A 20,054-nucleotide genomic window follows, 5' to 3' on the forward strand; every position below is an offset into this window, starting at 1 on the left:
TTCACACTAATGGGGAAAATTTCAACCCCACCCCCACCCCATAACAGCACCTTTGAAACAGAGTACAAGGACACCCTGGGCAGGATACCCACAGCAAAGGTATGACTCCTCATCAGGAAGGACCTCCATCTGACCTCTTCCACTCAGATGTTTTTGTCCAGCGCTCAAAAGGCCAATCCCCATAATTCTCCAGCAGCCTCTGTGTTCACCCCCCACTTCCCATCTTCTGTTCAGCTCTGTGAACATGTGTGATACTGATATCTGAGCACGAACAGCTACAGAGACCACCATGTACCAAGTACAGGGCCACAGCAGGGCTGGCCATACCTCCCTTCATCCTCAGAGAAAAGCTGGGGGCACAGAGGAGACCTTGAGAGGAAAGGTCTCTAATGCTCCTGATTATATCTACAAGATGTGATAGAACTTTGAGAAGATAATTAATGTGTCCAAAGCTCATGGCAGCCAAATGATGGAAACATCAGTCTCCTTACCATTTGCCTCCTAGTTTGAGAAACACCTGGAAATTACCTCAAGTCAAATTATTCAGTATAAAACATTTTGGGGGGGAAAAAGATACTTTCACAAATTAAGTCCCAGATATCTTGGAAAATGACACTTAGACATTTTAAATGTGTTCTCATTTGTAGGTGAAGCCATTTGGTGAATTCTCTTGAAGGTAGTTTAAAATGTGGTTAAACCATCACCTTCTACCATGGGCATCATGGTCTGGGGACACGTTGTTAAAATAGGACTCTGCTATATGGTAGAGAACCACACTACTGTATAAGCTAGGGAGCAAGGCTATACACGAACTTACTAACAACAGTCAGGTGGAAGGAAGAGAAGAAGTAGAGCAGGCTGGCCTTGGATCTGAAGAATTTCTCTGAGGCAGTATGTCTCATAGGGCCATCTGCCTCAGTATTAACTGGCTTCATACCAAACATACTCTCCATGGATCTCAGCCAAAGAATCTCAATTATAACAAGCTGCCTAATGATTTTATACACGGTAATGTGGGTACTTTTGATCTAGGCTAGAGTAAGTAGTTTAGCTTATGTTGAAGATTAGGAAAAGAAAGCACCACAGGGCACAATGATGTAGACAACAAGGGAGGAAAGCTTCGGTCTTTGTATTTTTCGATAGGGACTGGTGTGGTCTGAACACTTGAACCAGTCCTTGGCCTCCACAGGAGACTGGAGTGCTCTTATGATGCAAAGCAAAGCTGTGCCTTCTACACTATTTTTGGAAGTGCAAGGATCAAAGGTCACACTGTTTGGAAGACTGGGTGTTCAGCAATGCTTGTCTCTGCCATCTTGTACTTTAAGCCTCCTTTGCAGGTTGAATTCTAGTAGGAGAAATAAGTAAGTTGCTGTTACTTTAAATATACATTTTATTATCTATAAAAATGCCAAGGTTGAACAAGATATTAGTCATAACAAACCCTTCTATAATACCTTTTGAATATACTGTCTTATGTTGCTTTCGTTAAAACACAAAATGTAATTGTTAGCTTTAGATTACATATGTAAGACCTCTAGCCCTGCCCAAAACTATGCAAGTAATAATCCACATGACCATTTACACATTCCTTCAGCAAACGTGTGGTTTTTATCTACTTAAGCTAGACACTATCTCAGGTGCCTGGATGAAGATGATGAGTCGGAAGTTCTGATTTACACTTTAGCCACAGATCCAAGAAGATGTTGACCAACTTCACATGACCAAAACCCCACTGTATCACAAATCCCCTGTGCTATTATCAAATACCTGTCCAGCCTCTGCCTTCTTGGGTTTCTAGCTCCTGTGAGTCTGGGGATCACAGGGCTCCGGAAAGCTTGACTGGAGCAATGTACTGCAAGCAGGAAGGACTCTTACAAAAGAAGTAGACAGATAAGAAAATAAGCAAATGGCCTAGCTACCATGTCTGCTTCTTAATTGACTAGGCCTATCTTGGCTTCCTGCTGGCCTTGCCCAGGTAACACTCTCTCCTTTTATCCCCCCTCCAGCAGCAGCATTGGCGTGTTCTTCTGTGGATCTGAAGCCATGTCAAAGACTCTTCAAAAGATGTGTCGTTTGTACTCATCTGTGGATCCAAGGGGCGTTCATTTCTATTACAACAAGGAAAACTTCTAGATGTTGGAGGTACAGTCAATGCACTGTGAAAGGCTAAAATCAAGTAGGGAAGCAAAGTGGTTTTTTTTCCCACAAAGGGCCAAATAGCCAGCATTTTAGACTTTATGCAGAGGATGATCGCAGCCTCATCTACTTCACCCCGAGGTTCCAAGACACTTAAGTAGCCACAAATGAGAACACATTGGAATGGGTTAGCTGAGTCTGTTGTCATACAATTTACTTATGGCCACTGAAGGAGAATCTCATATAATCTTTCTGTCACGGAATTTGTATTTTTTTTTTTTTTGACAATTTAAAAATGTAAAAGCCAGGGTTAGGCACTTAACTAAAATGTAGAAATCATGAGAATATAAACTTAAACCATGAGCCAAATAAGGCCAATGATATGTAAACAATGTTAATCAAAGCATGCTTAGAACAAGCTTAGAACACTGGCATTTTCCCACCTTGTATGACATATACATAAAAACTAAATTCCATGTTTACCTTCCCTCTCGTCTTTCTTCCTTCCTTCTTCTTTCCTTCCTTCTTCCTTTGTTCCTCCCTCTCGCCATCCCTTTGTTCCTTACTTCATTCATTCATTACTGGTTTCTTTCTCCCTCTCTTTAAACAAATAGTTATAACTCAATTCAACTTCTGTCCCTCAAAACCTCTGGAAATGTTTTGGGAAATTTCCATCAATTTAGTCTTTCCATGACCTGTTGCTGGTTACAAAGAATCCCTCACGCCCCATACTTCTCTCCACCAGCATTAATGTTTTATAATCATTTCATCAAATATATCGAGTGATTTGAAAATTATTTAGCCACAGATAGCAACAAGTGGGTTCCTTAGTAATATTGACAGAACTTCATTAGTGGTATATCAAATCTTTTATTTAGACTTCATATCAAATTACTAACTTCAGAGGACTCCTCTGACATTCCTATGCCTGTTAATATCAGTGTCCAGCTGAAAATGTTTAGTGGCCAGATATGGGGAACTAGACACCACATTATATTTTCTAGATGACATATCATATACAATAGAATAAAAGCATTTGCTGGAATTAAGATAAATTGTGCTTTACAATGCTTCTTATCATTGTGGACTATCATAAAAGAAGTAAATTGATCTGAAAGGTTTTGATTTTATGAATCAAGCAGTTACTTAAGCTTTTCCATGTGTTTCTAAAATTCAAATTGATTGCCTACTTTCTATTATCATTCGATTATTTTTTAATTTCAAGTATAAGCTTTACTCTTATTACAGGGAATAGTTGGATTATTCAATAACATCTCATCCATGACTTCTACTGCCTCTACTGAGAAATTTCTCAGTGTATAAAAGTATCAGATAAAGATAGATAGACAGACGGATATACAGACAGACAGACAGACAGACAGACAGGTAGATATAAATAATCATCCAAACTCCAGTTGGAAGACATTCAGGCACACTACACAATTATTTTCCCATTTAAACTTAATTCAATCATTAATTTGCTAGCAGCTTCTATAACCAAATAAAATCTTTAGCCAGAAAATTAAATACATTAACTTTTTTCCTTTAAATCATATTTAGTTACTACTTTTCTTTCTTTGACTATTTGAAAATAAAATGTATTATTTGATCATATAATTTTGTCTAATAAAATAAAACTTTTTCTGGTAAAATATCAAAAATACAATGTTTTTTATTTCTGGGGATACTGTTCAACATTTTGAGATATATATACTAAGAGATTCTTACCTATCCAAACAAGAAAAGATATAAAAATTTGAGTTCCATAATGTTGAAATAACCAAAGTAAAATGGAAATAATTTATTCAAAAGAGAAACATTCCACAAAAATTATTTAAGGTAATTTGATACATCAATAAACATAAACAGGAAAACATTTGAAAATGGGTGCAAGTACTATTAACTGAATTTGAATGTTAAACATTCTGAAGATAATCAATTTGTTCTGAACTAATCTCTGCTAAATGAAACTCCAATTAAATTAAAATTTTCTTGATTTTAGGAAAAAGAAAAAAACTAATGAGAGGAAGAAAGATGGAAACTGGAAAGGAATAGGGAAAAGAAGAGATGAGATAGAAGAGGGGAAAGGGAGAGGAGAGGAGAAGGTGGAGCAGAGGGGAGGGGAAGGGAGGGAAGAGGAACAGAGGGCAGAAGTAAGAAAGGAGAAAACTTCCTATGTATGAGAGAAGCCATCTTAAAGGGGGATCCTCTAAAGTAACCAAAGAGGAAGCCTGCATTAGCTGCTAGTGAACTACACTAAGCGTAGCCATAGAACTTCCCTGGAGACACCTCACTAAGAAAATTCTGCCATAAAAGCATTAAGGTACCATAGCTATCAGTGGAGTGATTGGGGCCCCCTTAAATTAACTTTCCAAAATGAAGGCAAAATAAAGACTTTCCAAGCAAAGCCAAACGGGAAACATTCTTTGTCTCTGGAGTAACTGCCAAAAGATATCCTTACTCAGGGAGGGAGGAAGTTCAGTTCACCCAGACACAAAGAACATCAATGAGCCAAGAACACGCTAAAAAATGTTTTGTCTCTAAATAGCAGACTATTTGTCTCTAAATAGCAGAATCTCTAAATAGCAACTACAAAACACAATAAAAGATTGGTTATGAATAATTGTGTCCAAGTAGGACAGAAATAGGGATGTGTGGAGGCTCACCACAATGTTTTGAGAAGGAATGTTTGAGTCTGAAACTGGCAGTCTGGCTAGGTCGGCTGCCCATCACGGCTTAGAGATCCCACTCTCACTCCCTCCCTAGCACTGCGTTACAATCACACTCCTCAGCCTTCTCATAGGGGGTCCAGGGGAACCCAATGCATAGCAAGCATTTTACTGACAGAACCATCTCCCCAGCTCCTGAAAGAATATTTTTAGAATGTCAAAGTGAAATACTACAAACCAACATGCAAGGTCGGAGGACCCTGGAATCCAGCATCCTGCAGGTTTTATATTGTTTGGCAAGACAGAGGAACTACTGTGCAAAGTTCTTTGTTACATACTGTAAGTAAACAGGAGAAGTAATTTTTATGGCCCATTGTGCACACGTTCCCTTTAGCAAAGGTGACTCTACTCTTGAGTTTTGGTTGAACCTAAGCTGTTAACTAATTTTTGGGATGATCAAGAAGAGTGAAGAAGATTTCAAGTGAGTTGTGTTTTCTGCTTTAATCTGAGGCCATCTCTATCTGTTCCATTTCCAGTCAGCTGATCTTCTCGGGCTCTGCTGTTCTCAGAACATCTTCTGTCCCCTTCAAGTCTCTGTAGACAGCACTCTGGCATTTCTGACATCTATATCACTGTGGTGAGGTAGGGAACAAACTCTCTCTCTCTCTCTCTCTCTCTCTCTCTCTCTCTCTCTCTCTCTCTCTCTCTCTCTCTCCTTTCTGTTACTTTTTTATTTGATCTACATAGTTAAATAGTTCTTCTTTTATCTTTGGGACTCAGAACATTTTGACAAACATTTCACATAATTTATTGCTAAACTAAACCTTGGGGGATTACCTCCACTTCAAGGATGTTTTCTCATATTATATGTTTGAATGCATTTTGGATGCCCTTTGTTTCCTATTTTTAGAGGCATCAATTATTTTAATAATGGATCCTTTTCCATCCTAATTATTTTAATGGTTATAATCTCCATGTATCTTTTATTTATATCATTTTCTCTACATTTTTACTGGCCCAAATTATTCCTGTCAGGATTCAAACTAATTCCTATTTTTAAAAAGAACAAGTAAATACATGATCTAATATTGCCTGGGTATTATTCAAAGGTGTTTTTTTTTTTCAATGAAAACTATAAATCTTAGGATTCAAGTTAAGTTGAGTAACAAAAATTATAAATAACCTCCTCCCCTCTGTTCAGGACACATTTTGTCACAAAACTAAAACAAACAAACAAACAAACACAACCTCTGTTTTCATCATTTCTTACATTTGGGAATTCCAGACTTGGAGTTATAATTGATTTTCAGTAATGTCTACTCTAACTGTACAGTTTGCAGATGATGAAGTCAGTTGTGTAATGATGTTGCTTTCAGCCTTGGGCCTCAACATCAAATTCGCACTCATTCTGACGTGTTCATTTTGTTTCTTTCTAAATTTTTCTCTCTCTTAGTCAGATGACACTCTCATTACATTCTGCAAAGCATGAAACAAAACAGATTACTAGGGTCACAGTTTCTACCCGGTCATGTTACAGATGCTTAATTGATTCTTCCATATTTTAAATAAACTGTAGGTAATTTTCCTGCACTTATCACATCTAAAACTAAGTAAAAATAACTCATCTATCTCTCCATCTATCTCTCTATAAATATCTATTCATTTATCATATCTATCCCAATAATCTATCAAATCCATCCATCTATCTAATTATCTCTCTATCTTTCTATCTATACATTTATCATACGTATCTATCTCTATCATCTATCAATCTATCATCTATCAAATCTATCATCTATCATCTCTATCTATCTATCTCTGTGATGGTTTGTATATGCTTGGCTCAGGGAGTGGCACAATTAAGAGGTGTGGCCTTGTTACAGTAGGTGTGTCACTGTGGGTATGGGCTTACGACACTCACCCTAGCTGCCTGGATGTACGTTCTTCTAGCAGCCTCTAGATGAAGATGTTGAACTCTCAACTATTCCTGCACCATGTATTCCTGGATGCTACCATGTTCCTACCTTAATGATAATGGACTGAACCTCTAAACCTATAAGCCATCCCCAATTAAATGTTGTCCTTTATAAGACTTGAATTGGTCATGGTGTCTGTTCACAGCAGAAAACCCTAAGACAATCTACCTTTTTCTTCCTCTCCTCTTCTGTCTTTTTTACTAAGACTTAGACTGTACCAGATTTCCTGGCCCCATTCTAAATTCTGGAGTCCACAGTGACTTTTTCTGCCTTTGTGCAGGCAGAGGGGTATTTGTAGTGAATCTCAAAATGGAGAGTTCTCAGAAGCTCTCTTCCCCAGCAAAGAAAGTCAACTCTCTTCATCTTTTACTCTCACATGCACATCTGAACAGCAGAAAAGGAAACGTTTCAATCTTCCTCCTGAACCCAGCAGAGGTCTCCAAGGGCCCCAGAGTACTCTCCATGATGCAGGACCACATAATCACCTTGGGATTATGGATGAGTGGAACACAACATCAGCTCCAGAGAATCGAAGAGGGTCTTGTGCCAGCAAGAACAAAGGAATCCTGCCTGAACAGAGGCTGGGATCCTTTCCAGTAGGGGCCAGCCCCACCATCTTCCATGTGAACCCAGCCGAGGGCATTGAGGGTCCCAGAGGACTCTCCACGACACAGGACACCTAGCACACCCAGGACCTCGTGATCACTGGAGAGCACGTGGGTGACAAAAGCAACAGAGCTTCTTGGACAGGGTCCCTTGGGGCTTTCATCCTCAGCCGGGAGGCAGAGCTGAGACCCAGACCCCTGGGCACCTTCCTTGTCAGAGGAGAGTCGGCCCACAGGGAAGGCTCTGACCACTGGGACTAAGGTGAGAGTTGGACTCCCAGGAGTGTTGACAGAGGCTAACAGAATCACAGGAGGATCAAGCTCCAGCCAGAGACAGCCAGAATATTAACACCAGAGATTACCAGATGGCGAAAGGCAAACATAAGAATCTTACTTAAAGAAACCAAGAACACTGGGCATCATCAGAACTGAGCGAGTCCTGCATACCCCAACACACCTAAAAAGCAAGAGTCAAATTTAAAATCCTATCTCATGAGGGTGGGAGAAGATTTTAAGAAGGACATTAATAACTCACTTAAAGAAATACATAATAACAGTGCGAAACAGATAGAAGACCTTAAAGAACTTACAGGAAAACACAACCAAACAGGGGATGGAATTGAACAAAACGATGCAAGATCTAAAAATGGAAGTAGAAACTATGAAGAAAACCCAAAGGGAGACAACTCTGGAGATAGAAATCCTAGGAAAGAAATCAGGAACCATAGATGTGAGCATCAGCAACAGAATACAAAAGATGGAAGAGAAAATCTCAAGTGCAGAAGATTCCATAGAGAACATGGACACAACAATCAAAGAAAATGCAAAATGAAAAAAGATGCTAAGCCGGGCGTGGTGGCGCACGCCTTTAATCCCAGCACTTGGGAGGCAGAGGCAGGCGGATTTCTGAGTTCGAGGCCAGCCTGGTCTACAGAGTGAGTGCCAGGACAGCCAGGGCTACACAGAGAAACCCTGTCTCGAAAAACCAAAAAAAAAAAAAAAAAAAAGAAAAAAGATCCTAACTCAAAACATCCAGGAAATCCAGGGCACAATGAGAAGGCAAAACCCACAGATAATAGGAGTAGATGAGAATGAAGATTTTCAACTTAATGGGCCAGCAAATATCTTCAACAAAATTATAGAAGAAAACTTCCCAAACCTAAAGAAAGACATGCCCATGAACATACAAGAAGCCTACAGAACTCCAAATAGACTGGACCAGAAAATAAATTCTTCCCAACACATAATAATCAGAACAACAAATGGAATAAATAAAGACAGAATATTAAAAGCAGTAAGGGAAAAAGGTCAAGTAACATATAAAGGCAGGCCTATTAGAATTACTCCAGATTTATCACCAGGGATAATGAAAGCCAGAAGATCCTGGACAGATGTTATACAGACACTAAGAGAACACAAATGCCAGTCCAGGCTACTATAACCAGCAAAACTCTTAATTACCATAGATGGAGAAACCAAAGTATTCTATGACAAAACCAAATTCACACAATATCTTTCCAGGAATCCAGCGCTTCAAAGGATAATAAAGGGAAAATACCAACACAAAGATGGAAAACAGACCCTAGAAAGAGCAAGAAAGTAATCCTTCAACAACCCTAAAAGAAGACAGCCACAAGAACAGAATCTCAACTTTAACAACAAAAATAACAGGAAGCAACAATTACTTTTCTTTAATTTCTCTTAACACCAATGGACTCAATTCCCCAATAAAAAGACATAGACTAACAGACTGGCTACACAAACAGGACCCAACATTGTGCTGCTTACAGGAAACCTACCTCAGGGACAAAGACAGACACTACCTCAGAGTAAAAAGCTGGAAAACAATTTTTTCAAGCAAATGGTCTGAAGAAACAAGCTGGAGTAGCCATTCTAATATTGAATAAAATTGACTTCCAAGCCAAAGTTATCAAAAAGACAAGCTGGGCACTTCATAATCATCAAAAGTAAAATCTTCCAAGATGAACTCTCAATTCTGAATATCTATGCATCCACATCCATTAAAGAAACTTTAGTAAAGCTCAAAGCACACATTGCACCTCAAAAAATAATAGTGGGAAACTTCAACACTCCACTCTCACAAATGGACAGATCCTGAAAACAGAAATTAAACAGAGATGCATGGACACTAACAGAAGTTATGAAACCAATGGATTTAACAGATATCTACAGAACATTTTATCCTAAAACAAAAGGATATACCTACTTCTCAGTACCTCATGATACCTCCTCAAAAATTGACCATATAATCGGTCACAAAACAGGCCTCAACAGATACAAAAATATTGAAATTATCCCATGCATCCTATCAAATCACCACGGACTAAGGCTGATCTTCAAAAACAGAATAAACAATAGAAAGCCAACATTCACGTGTAAAGTGCACAACACTGTACTCAATGATACCTTGGTCGAGGAAGAAATAAAGATATTAAAGACTTTTAGAGCTAAATGAAAATGATGCCACAACATACCCAAATTTATGGGACACAATGAAAGCATTTCTAAGAGGAAAATGCATAGCCCTGAGTGCCTTCAAAAAGAAACTAGAGAGAGCATACACTAGCAGCCTGACAGCACACTTAGAAGCTCTAGAACGAAAGGAAGAAAATTCATCCAAGAGGAGTAGACAGCAGGAAAAAAATCAAACTTAGGGCAGAAATCAACCAAGTGGAAACAAAAAGAACATTCAAAGAATCAACCAAACCAGGAGCTGATTCTTTGAGAAAATCAACAAAATAGATAAACCCTTAGCCAGACTAACTAGAGGGCACAAGGACAGTATTCTAATTACAAAATCAGAAATAAAAAAGAAGACATAACAACAGAACCTGAGGAAATCCAAAACATCATCAGATCCTACTACAAAAGGCTATACTCAACAAGCCTGGAAAATGTGGATGAAATGGACAACTTCCTAGACAGATACCAGGTATCAAAGTTAAATCAGGATCAGATTAACGATATTAACAGTCCCATTTCCCCTAAAGAAATAGAAGCAGTCATTAATAGTCTCCCAACCAAAAAAAAAAAAAAAAGCCCAGGACCAGATGGGATTAGTGCAGAGTTCTATCAGACCTTCAAAGAAGACCTAATTCCAACTCTCCTCAAACTATTCCATAAAATAGAAACAAGAAACAGAAGGTACTCTACCCAATTCATTCTATGAAGCCACAATTACTCTAATACCTAAACCACACAAAGATCGAACAAAGAAAGAGAACTTCAGAGCAATTTCCCTTATGAATATAGATGCAAAAATACTCAATAAAATCCTCAAAAATTGAATCCAAGAACACATCAAAACAATCATCCATCATGACCAATCATCCCAGAGGTGCAGGGATAGTTTAATATACGGAAATCCATCAATGTTATCCACTATATAAACAAACTCAAAGACAAAAACCACATGATCATCTCTTTAGATGCTGAGAAAGCATTTGACAAAATCCAACACCCCTTCATGATAAAAGTCATGGAAAGATCAGGAATTCAAAGCCCATACATAAACATAATAAAAGCAATATACAGCAAACCAGTAGCCAACATCAAACTAAATGGAGAGTAACTCAAAGCAATCCCACTAAAATCAGGGACTAGACAAGGCTGCCCACTTTCTCCCTACCTATTCAATATAATGCTTGAAGTCCTTGCCAAAGAAATTTGACAACAAAAGGAGATCAAGGGGATACAAATTGAAAAGGAAGAAGTCAAATATCACTATTTGCAGATGATATGATAGTATATATAACTGACCCTAATAATTCCACCAGGGAACTCCTAAACCTGATAAACAGCTTCAGTGAAGTAGCTGGATATAAAATTAACTTAAACAAATCAGTGGTCTTTCTCTACACAAAGAATAAACAGGCTGACAAATAAATTAGGGAAACAACACCCTTCACAATAGTCACAAATAATATAAAATACATTGGTGTGACTCTATCTAAGGAAGTGAAAGATCTGTATGACAAGAACTTCAAGTCTCTGAAGAAAGAAATCAAAGAAGATCTCAGAAGATTGAAAGATCTCCCATGCTCATGGATTTGCAGGATTAATATAGTCAAAATGGCTATCCTGCCAAAAGCAATCTACAGATTCAATGCAATCCCCATCAAAATTCCAACTCAATTCTTCACTGAGCTAGAAAGGGCAATTTGCAAAATTCATGTGGAATAACAAAAAACCTACGTTAGCAAAAACTATTCTCAACAATAAAAGAACCTCTTGGGGAATTACCATGCCTGAACTCAAGCTGTACTACAGAGCAATTGTGATAAAAACTGCATGGTACTACTACAGCAACAGACAGATAGATCAAAGGAATATATTTGAAGACCCAGAAATGAATCTACACACATATGGTCACTTGATCTTTGACAAAGAAGCTAAAATCATCCAGTAGAAAAAAGACAGCATTTTCAACAAATGATGCTGGCACAACTGGCGGTTATCATGTAGAAGAATGTGAATTGATCCATTTTTATCTCCTTGTACAAAGCTCAAGTCTAAGTGAATCAAAGACCTCCACATAAAACCAGAGACACTGAAATTTATAGAGGAGAAAGTGGGAAAAGCCTTGAAGATATGGTCACAAGGGAAAAAATCCCTGAATAAAACAGCAATGGCTTGTGCTATAAGATCAAGAATCGACAAATGGGACCTCAGAAAACTGCAAACCTTCTGTAAGGCAAAAGATACTGTCAATAAGACAAAAAGATCACCAACAGATTGGGAAAGGATTTTTACCAATCCTAAATCTGATAGGGGACTAATATCCAATATATACAAAGAGCTCAAGAAGCTGGACTCCAGAAATCCAAATATCCCCACTAAAAATGGGGTACAGAGCTAAACAAAGAATTCTCAACTGAGGAATACCGAAGGGCTGAGAAGCACCTGAAAAAGTGTTCAACATCCTTAATCATCAGGGAAATGCAAATCAAAACAACCCTGAGATTCCACCTCACACCAGTCAGAATGGCTAGAATCAAAAATTCAGGTGACAGCAGATGCTGGCGAAGATGTGGAGAAAAAGGAACACTTCTCCATTGCTGGTGGGATTGCAAGCTTGTACAACCACTCTGGAAATCAGTCTGGCGGTTCCTCAGAAAATTGGACATAGTACTACTGGAAGATCCAGCAATACCTCTCCTGGCATATATCCTGAAGATGTTCCAAGTGGTAATAAGAACACATGCTCCACTATGTTCATAGCAGCCTTATTTATAATAGCCAGAAGCTGAAAATAACCCAGATCCCCCTCAACAGAGGAATGGATACAGAAAATGTGGTATATTTACACAATGGAGTACTACTCGGCTATTAAAAACAATGAATTTATGAAATTTTTGGAGGATGATATCTGGAGGGCATCATCCTGAGTGAGGTAACCCAATCACAAAAGAAGTCACTTGATATGCACTCACTCATAAGTGGATATTAGCCCAGAAACTTAGAATACCCAAGATACATTTTACAAAACAAAAGAAAATCAAGAAGAAGAAAGACCAACGTGTGGATACTTCATTCCTCCTTAGAATAGGGAACAAAATACCCATGAAAGGAGTTACAGAGACAAAGTTTGGAGCTAAAACAAAAGGATGGACCATCCAGAGACTACCCAACCTGGGGATCCATCCCATAATCAGCCACCAAACACAGACACTTGCATATGCAGCAAGATTTTGCTGAAAGGACCCTGATATAGCTGTTTCGTGTGAGGCTATGCCAGTGCCTGGCAAATACAGAAGTGGATGCTCACAGTCAGCTATTGGATGGAACACAGGGCCCCCAATGGAGGAGCAAGAGAAAGTACCCAAGGAGCTGAAGGGGTCTGCAACCCTATAGGTGGCACAACAATATGAACTAACCAGTACTCCCAGAGCTCGTGTCTCTAGCTGCATATGTAGCAGAAGATGGCCTCGTTGGCCATCATTGGGAAGAGAGGCCCCTTCGTCTTGCAAACTTTATATGCCCCAGTACAGGGGAACACCAGGGCCAAGAAGTGGGAGTTCATGGGTAGGGGAGCAGGCGGGGGGGGGGGGAGGTTATAGGGGACTTTCAGGATAGCATTTGAAATGTAAATGATGAAAATATCTAATAAAATGAAAAAAGAAAAGGGAAAGTTTCCTCAGAAGTAAGAATTCCAACACAATTTCTCACCAGGAGTTTTTGACTTGCCCATAAAGTATCAAAGAGACAAAGCCAAGCAGCACTTTCACTCCCACTTTATTCCTGGGGTCTTGTCCTCTCTCCTTCATATGTGTGTGTGTGTGTGTGTGTGTGTGTTTTCATGGGTTCATGCACATGCACCTGAGCACTTGGTGTCCAGAGCTTGACTGAAGGTGTCTTCCTCCATGGCTTTCCACCTTACTTTTTGAGACAGGGCTTCTCACTGACACTGGATTTCACCAATTCCATCAGACTGGCTATCCCAACAGTTCCAGGGAATCCTCCTAGCTCCATCTCCCCAGTGCTGGACTAACAAGCTTGCATCACCACAACAGAATTTTACATTGAGTTTGGAGATCAGACACAGGTCCTCATGCCAATTCCTCTATCATTTTGCCAGTGAAAACATCTCCTAGGCCTTTGCCCTTCTTATATTGGTAATTTTTCTTAACACTGTGACCAAATACCCGACAGAATCTCCACAAGGAGTCAAGATTTGCATTGGCTCATGGTTCTGCAGATTCTCTATCCATCACAGTGGGGAAGGCTTAGTGGTTAAAACTAGCTTCTCTGGGGCAGTGGGAGCTGTTGGCAGCAAGTCTTCCCATGGAGCAGGGCAGAAAGCAGAAAGAACGTGATGAAACCAGAAGCTGATATAGTCTCCAAAGTCCCTCCCCTTCGAGCTATGCCCACTAGCCAGTCCCTACCTTCTAAATACCCCACTACTAGCAAAATAGCACCCCAGGCTGGGGAACAAGTATTCAAAACTTGTGGGTGACATCTCAGATCCAAACCATAATGCATCTCTTGGGTTTTTAAGCTGTATGAGATCACATTTGTCCTTTATCCTTCTTTATTGGCCAATACTTGAGAACTGAACTCTAGTTAACATCACTACCTGTGTTTTAGATCAGCTCCTTGGTGGCAAACAGTGGAGCATATCAAAATGATATTACAACACCCTTGAAATTAAGTTAACATTTGAGCCATAAAACCTCCAAGTGGACCAGATTGTGTATTCTTAACCTGAATCTGCTAGCTGCCATCTATACCTGAAGATAAATAAGAGTGTCACAATAGTGTTCTCAAAATGTATGGGGAAAATCCCAATATTTTTTATCAACCAAAAATGTAGGGAAGCTCAACTTGGGTAAGAAAGAGGAAAGGAACTAAAGAACTGCTGTCATTAAAACATTTCAACCAGCAGTTAAAATCACTGTGAAACAAAGGAAAACTGGTCTCACCAAGAAGGGACAAAAAATACGTGTTAGAATTTACACCAACTGAAAGACTCACTAGATAGGTGATTAGCAAGAAGAATGTCCCTCTAAAAAATGTCCTTATCCTGATCCCTGGAACCAATGATAGATGATGTCATGTTGCAAAGGGGAATTAAGATTCTAGATAAAATTATGACTACTTTGAGATTGTTCCCTGGGGATGGAGACTAACCTTTATTAACTAGCTGGCCAAATGTTATTACTGCACTGTTACAAATAACAAGAGAGATAGAAAGATCAGAGTCCAAGAAGGAGAAATAAAGATTGACCATAGAGATAAAAGGAGCTAAAGAATGTGGGGAACCTTTGGAAGTCATAAAGGAAAGGCTATATGCTCTCCTCTAAAAGATGCTGAAAATAGAAACAGTCAAATGATATTCATGTTGACCTAAAACAAATACAAGATAAAGACCATGTATTTGTAAAATCCACAAAAAAATTCATTACAATAACAATGAATACCTTATAGATCAAAAATAAGATATCATCAATTCTCTTTCAAGCAACCTATAAATTCTAATCAAAGTCCCAGAAAGGTTTTTCATAAAATGTGACAGGCTAACAATTTACACATATATAAAACAAACAGATAAGAATAGTAGAATTAAAAAAAAAAAAAAAAACTCAAGAAAAGAGTCGTCAAGTTTTCTATGGAAGGCTGCATCATAAATATTCCAAGCTATATTGGCCACATATGGTCTTTGTCACATCCACTCCTTTGATTTTGTTTATTATTCAGTCCTTAAAGAATGTAAATAACCCTTAGCTTCAAGGCTATATATAGCCAGCAGATGGATTGAACCCACAGGCCATATCATGCCTATCCCAGAATAAAAAGAACATGGATACACTTTACCATCCTCAAAAGAGTGGAAAATGCATTGTAGATGAGCACACATCTAAAGGAAACATCCAATTAGATTAGGACAAGTAAAACTATGTCATTTATAAACATGTGCACATAAAACCAAACACGGACTGTAAATATCAGGAATGATCCATGAGTTAAATCAAAAACCCTAATTTCATAATGTTAATGAGTTCTAGTAAGAGGATAGGATAAAAACTGTAGCTGCCTGCGGCCACGTGAACTGGATTCCCCTGAAAGGTGGGCTGGAGCTGAAAGAGATCAGACTATGAACAAGGCCAAGACAAACCTTTCTGTTCAAAGCCTCTGAAGTTTACTGAGAGTCCCTGCTTATAAAGAGGGTAAGCCCATTCCCCGCCAGCCCATTCTTGGTTCCTGGAGCCAGCCCATAGGAGATCTACAGGGTGTGCCTCCAGAATGTCTCAAGGACCTTTCAGCAGGAAGCAGGAGCAAATAGAGCCATCAAGGTCAGAAGGCTCTACCCTAGGTAATCTCCTTCTTAGGGCAGCAAGGTCAAAGTCTGGATCAGCCTGCTTCAAGGCTGAGTGAGGATACAATTCCTCCCTAAATATATAATAAAAATTAGTTGGACTGAGGCATAAAATTTATTTATGCTCCATAGTCCTGCCTGGGAGTTATGGTGGCTGGCAGCCATGCCTGGCTTGGGGACTCAGATTTTCCCAAACTATTCTTATCTGTCAAGGAAAATATATGTAGCTTGTTTGTGTTTATTTTGCACAAACATGGCTCTGTGGTATATTATTAATAAACCACAGCCTCTTGGCATATACCTCTGTCTTAGATTGATATAGATCCAAAATCTGGTTGCCCATCATTGACTGACCAGCCCTCATAGCACACCTTGTTCCCAAATCAGACCAAAGCCACAATATATACTTAAAATGCTTCTTCATATCGATGCATTTCTGCCACCTGCTCTTGCTGGAGGTGAGCTGTACGATTTCTTAAACAGGCTGTAAGGCGTTGACTGACCTGCTTGAAAAACAAGGTTGAGACAGTTGAAAAACAACAGGATAAAAACTTCTTTGGGATGTCCAGGTACTCTATTTACTTGCAAATTAGCAACGATTAAGCTTAGACTCTGACCTCCCAGTGTAGGAGAGGTGACTTTGAGAATCAACAGAAAGGCTGTAAATTCTCTGGAAATGGAGGCTGTGCTCCAAATTAACTCTTCCAGCTAAAAAAAAAGATTTTTAGCCATCATCAAGATTGGAATCATACTTACTAGAAGATTCAAGATCTGTGTCCACTTGACAAACCAATCTTTCAGGCAGCCATCGCGCTCCATCTTCTTTTTGTGAAAAAACGCACAGAACCTCTTCCCCAAATTAAAACAGGGTCTGGACCATTCCACATATTAGTTAATGGGTCCCGCCATTTAACCATGGCATAAGAACTGCAAGTAACTGAATGTCAATAGCCATCTGCTGCAGACTGACCTTTAAAGTCAGTTTGCAAAAAATTTAAAACGAATAAGACAAAAGTAAGATGTGCTTTTGGTGACCTTGGGGGTATAATTGCCCCTGTTTTGTTTTTAAAAGCCAATTTTTCAGAGCGTGATGAGTATGGTCAACAATCCCTTGTCCCATGGGGTTATTAGGAATTCCAGTTTTATGTCGGATACCAAATTCCTTACAAAATGAAATAAAATTGTTGCCAGTATAGGATGGTCCATTATCTGTCTAATGACTTTAGGCAATCCCATAGCATTAAAGTCTTGTAAACAATGATCAATTATATTTCTAGAGGCCTTTCCCATATATAGAGAAGCAAAAAGAAATCCTGAACAAGTATCAATACAAACATGTTAATTTTCCAAATTCTGCATAATGAGTTACATCCATTTGCCAAATATGATTGGGCATTAAGACCTCATGGATTAGGGGGAGTGGGTAGGTAGGGGAGTGGGGGGGGGGGTATGGGGGACTTTTGGTATAGCATTGGAAATGTAAATGAGCTAAATACTTAATAAAAAAAAGAAAGAAAAAAAAAGACCTCATGGATTAACTCCTAAATATGGAACTGGAGATAATGTAATACATTTAGAGCATTGTTTTACAATCATTCTTGCCTGCTCTTTAGTGATCTTGTGTCTTCACCTTAAGGTATGGCTAGAGAGATGAAGCTTATCATGATCACATCTTGCCAATGCAACAGGATCTGAAATTAAGGCCTCTTCTATCAGAGTCCTGTCAATGCAATCATTGCCTGAAGCTAAAGGTCCAGGAAGACCAGAAGGAGCTCTTATATGACCAATATAAAACGGATGTTTTCGAGCAAGAATGATGTTTTGCAATTGTGAAAACAGAGATCCTGCTGGCATATTAAAGTTAAACGTACCACAAGTCTCCAATAAGGGAATTGATTGTGCAACATATAAACTATCAGTAAAAATATTAAAAGCATCATTTACAGACTGAAAAACATTCAATACCACCATCAGCTCTGCTAACTGAGCTGAGTAGCCAGGAGTCTCTATGACTACTTATTGATTATTCATAAGATATCCATCTTACCCTTAAGAGGAGCCATCAGTAAAAATCCAAAGAGCAGTACACAAAGGCTGTAAAGAGGTCATATTAGGAAATATCACCTCATGTACATTTAAAAACTTTATCATCCTATCTTGAGGATAATGATTATCTATAGTTCCTATAAATTGTATTTGAGCAAGTAACCAATCTGTACTGTGCTGCTTCAGCCGAGTATCTTGATCCACATTATAAGGCCGAACAATGATATCTGGCTCTTTCCCAAAATAAGTTAGTGACTGCTTTCTTCCAAGTATAATCATCTGAGCTACTACTTCATAATATGGCAGGATATTACATTTAGGAGATATCCTCAAATGTATCCACATTAGAGGAGCCCTTTGCCACAACTATCCTGTAGGCACGTGAATCATATTAAAAATTAACAGATGTAAAGGCAAAGAGTAATCTATATACGTAACAAATTGTTCTTCAATAGCTCTTTCCACTTGTTGTAAGGCCAGCAATCCTTCTTAGGTTAAAGATCTAGGGGAGGTAGGGTCAGAACTCCCTTTAAGAATATCAAATAAAGGTTTCATTTCTCCTGTAGTAAGCTTTAAATAGGGGCGAAGCCAATTAATATCACCTAACAATTTTTGAAAAATCATTTAAAGTTTTTAAGCTGTCCCTGTGAATAACTATCTTCTGGGGGAAAATAGCTTGATATGTAAGTCTAAAACCCAAATAATTATAAGGATCCCTAGTCTGTACCTTCTCAGGAGCTATTTGCAGTCCTTTATCAGCTAAGGCCTGTTGTAAATCTCTATAACATAAAAGCAAGTCCTGGGGGTCTTTTCCCACCATTAAGACATCATCTGTATAATGAATGATGTAGATCATAGGCCATTGTTGTCTCACAGGCTGAATGACTTGTGCCACAAACTTTTGACATTAAGGTAGGACTATTAGCCATGACCTGTGGAAGAACTGTCCATTGATATCTCTTCATAGGTTCTTTAAAATTAATAGCAGGAATACTGAAAGCAAATCTTTTCACAATCCTCAGGATGTAAAAGAATAGTAAAGAAACAATCTTTCAAATCTACCACAACTTTATAATATCCTTTAAGAATGGCTACTGGAGACGGAAGCCCAGGTTGTAAAGCTCCCATAGGTATCATGGTTTCATTAACCTTTCTTAGATCTTGTAACAATCTCCATTTACCCGATTTTTTTCTTGATAACAAATATTGGAGTATTCCAAGGAGACTGAGATTCTACTAAATGTCCTACCTCTAATTGCTCCTGCACTAGCGAAGAGGCAGCTTCTATTTTCTCTTTAGGTAAAGACCACTGATCATCCCACACCAGAATATCATTAAGCCATTGAATTTTATCAACATGGGATGCAGGCAAGATAGTGGCCATTACTGAAAATACCCTAAGCCTCTTGTGTTAGAGTGAGGTTTAGGACTTTCAGAAGTCTTAGTACCTCGTCCTTTCTCTCCTAGTCCCTGACCAGGCAAAAATCCTTGTCTTAGCATCTGCTTAGTCACTGCCTCATTAGGACTGCACATTATAATGCCCATCTCTGACAAGAGATCTCTTCCCCATAGGGTAACAGGCAAATTTGACATAACATACTGCTGAATTTGTCCCAAATTGCCCTCCTCATCTCTCCAGGTTAGCAATTTAGAGCTTTGTTTTGGGTTATTGGCATAACCAATTCCTTGAAGGTGAGTAAGCATATCAGTCAAAGGCCAAGCTGAAGGCCAATCTTGTCCTCTATTATTACATCAGCTCCAGTATCTATTAATCCTTCAAAGCTTT

At 38.8% G+C, this 20,054-nt stretch overlaps 1 protein-coding gene and 1 long non-coding RNA gene across 2 annotated transcripts in view; one reads left to right on the forward strand and one right to left on the reverse strand.

Moving 5' to 3' along the window:
* Positions 1-2,133, forward strand: part of Nox3 (NADPH oxidase 3) — a 58,221-nt gene extending 56,088 nt beyond the window's left edge. The window contains exon 13 of the mRNA XM_021149518.2: positions 2,007-2,133. Within this exon, the coding sequence (XP_021005177.1) occupies positions 2,007-2,133 (127 nt within the window). The remainder of the gene's footprint in view (positions 1-2,006) is intronic.
* LOC110283966 (uncharacterized) lies at positions 1,127-16,714 on the reverse strand. The gene is made up of 3 exons (XR_015045859.1): positions 16,594-16,714; positions 1,768-1,870; positions 1,127-1,345 (listed from the first exon to the last, which is right to left on the reverse strand). It is a non-coding gene; the product is annotated as an uncharacterized LOC110283966 (long non-coding RNA).
* Between the last annotated feature and the right edge of the window lie 3,340 nt (positions 16,715-20,054).

This window comes from Mus caroli, unplaced genomic scaffold (assembly GCF_978045245.1).
Source record: "Mus caroli unplaced genomic scaffold, Mus_caroli_1 scaffold_18, whole genome shotgun sequence".
NCBI lineage: Eukaryota > Metazoa > Chordata > Mammalia > Rodentia > Muridae > Mus > Mus caroli.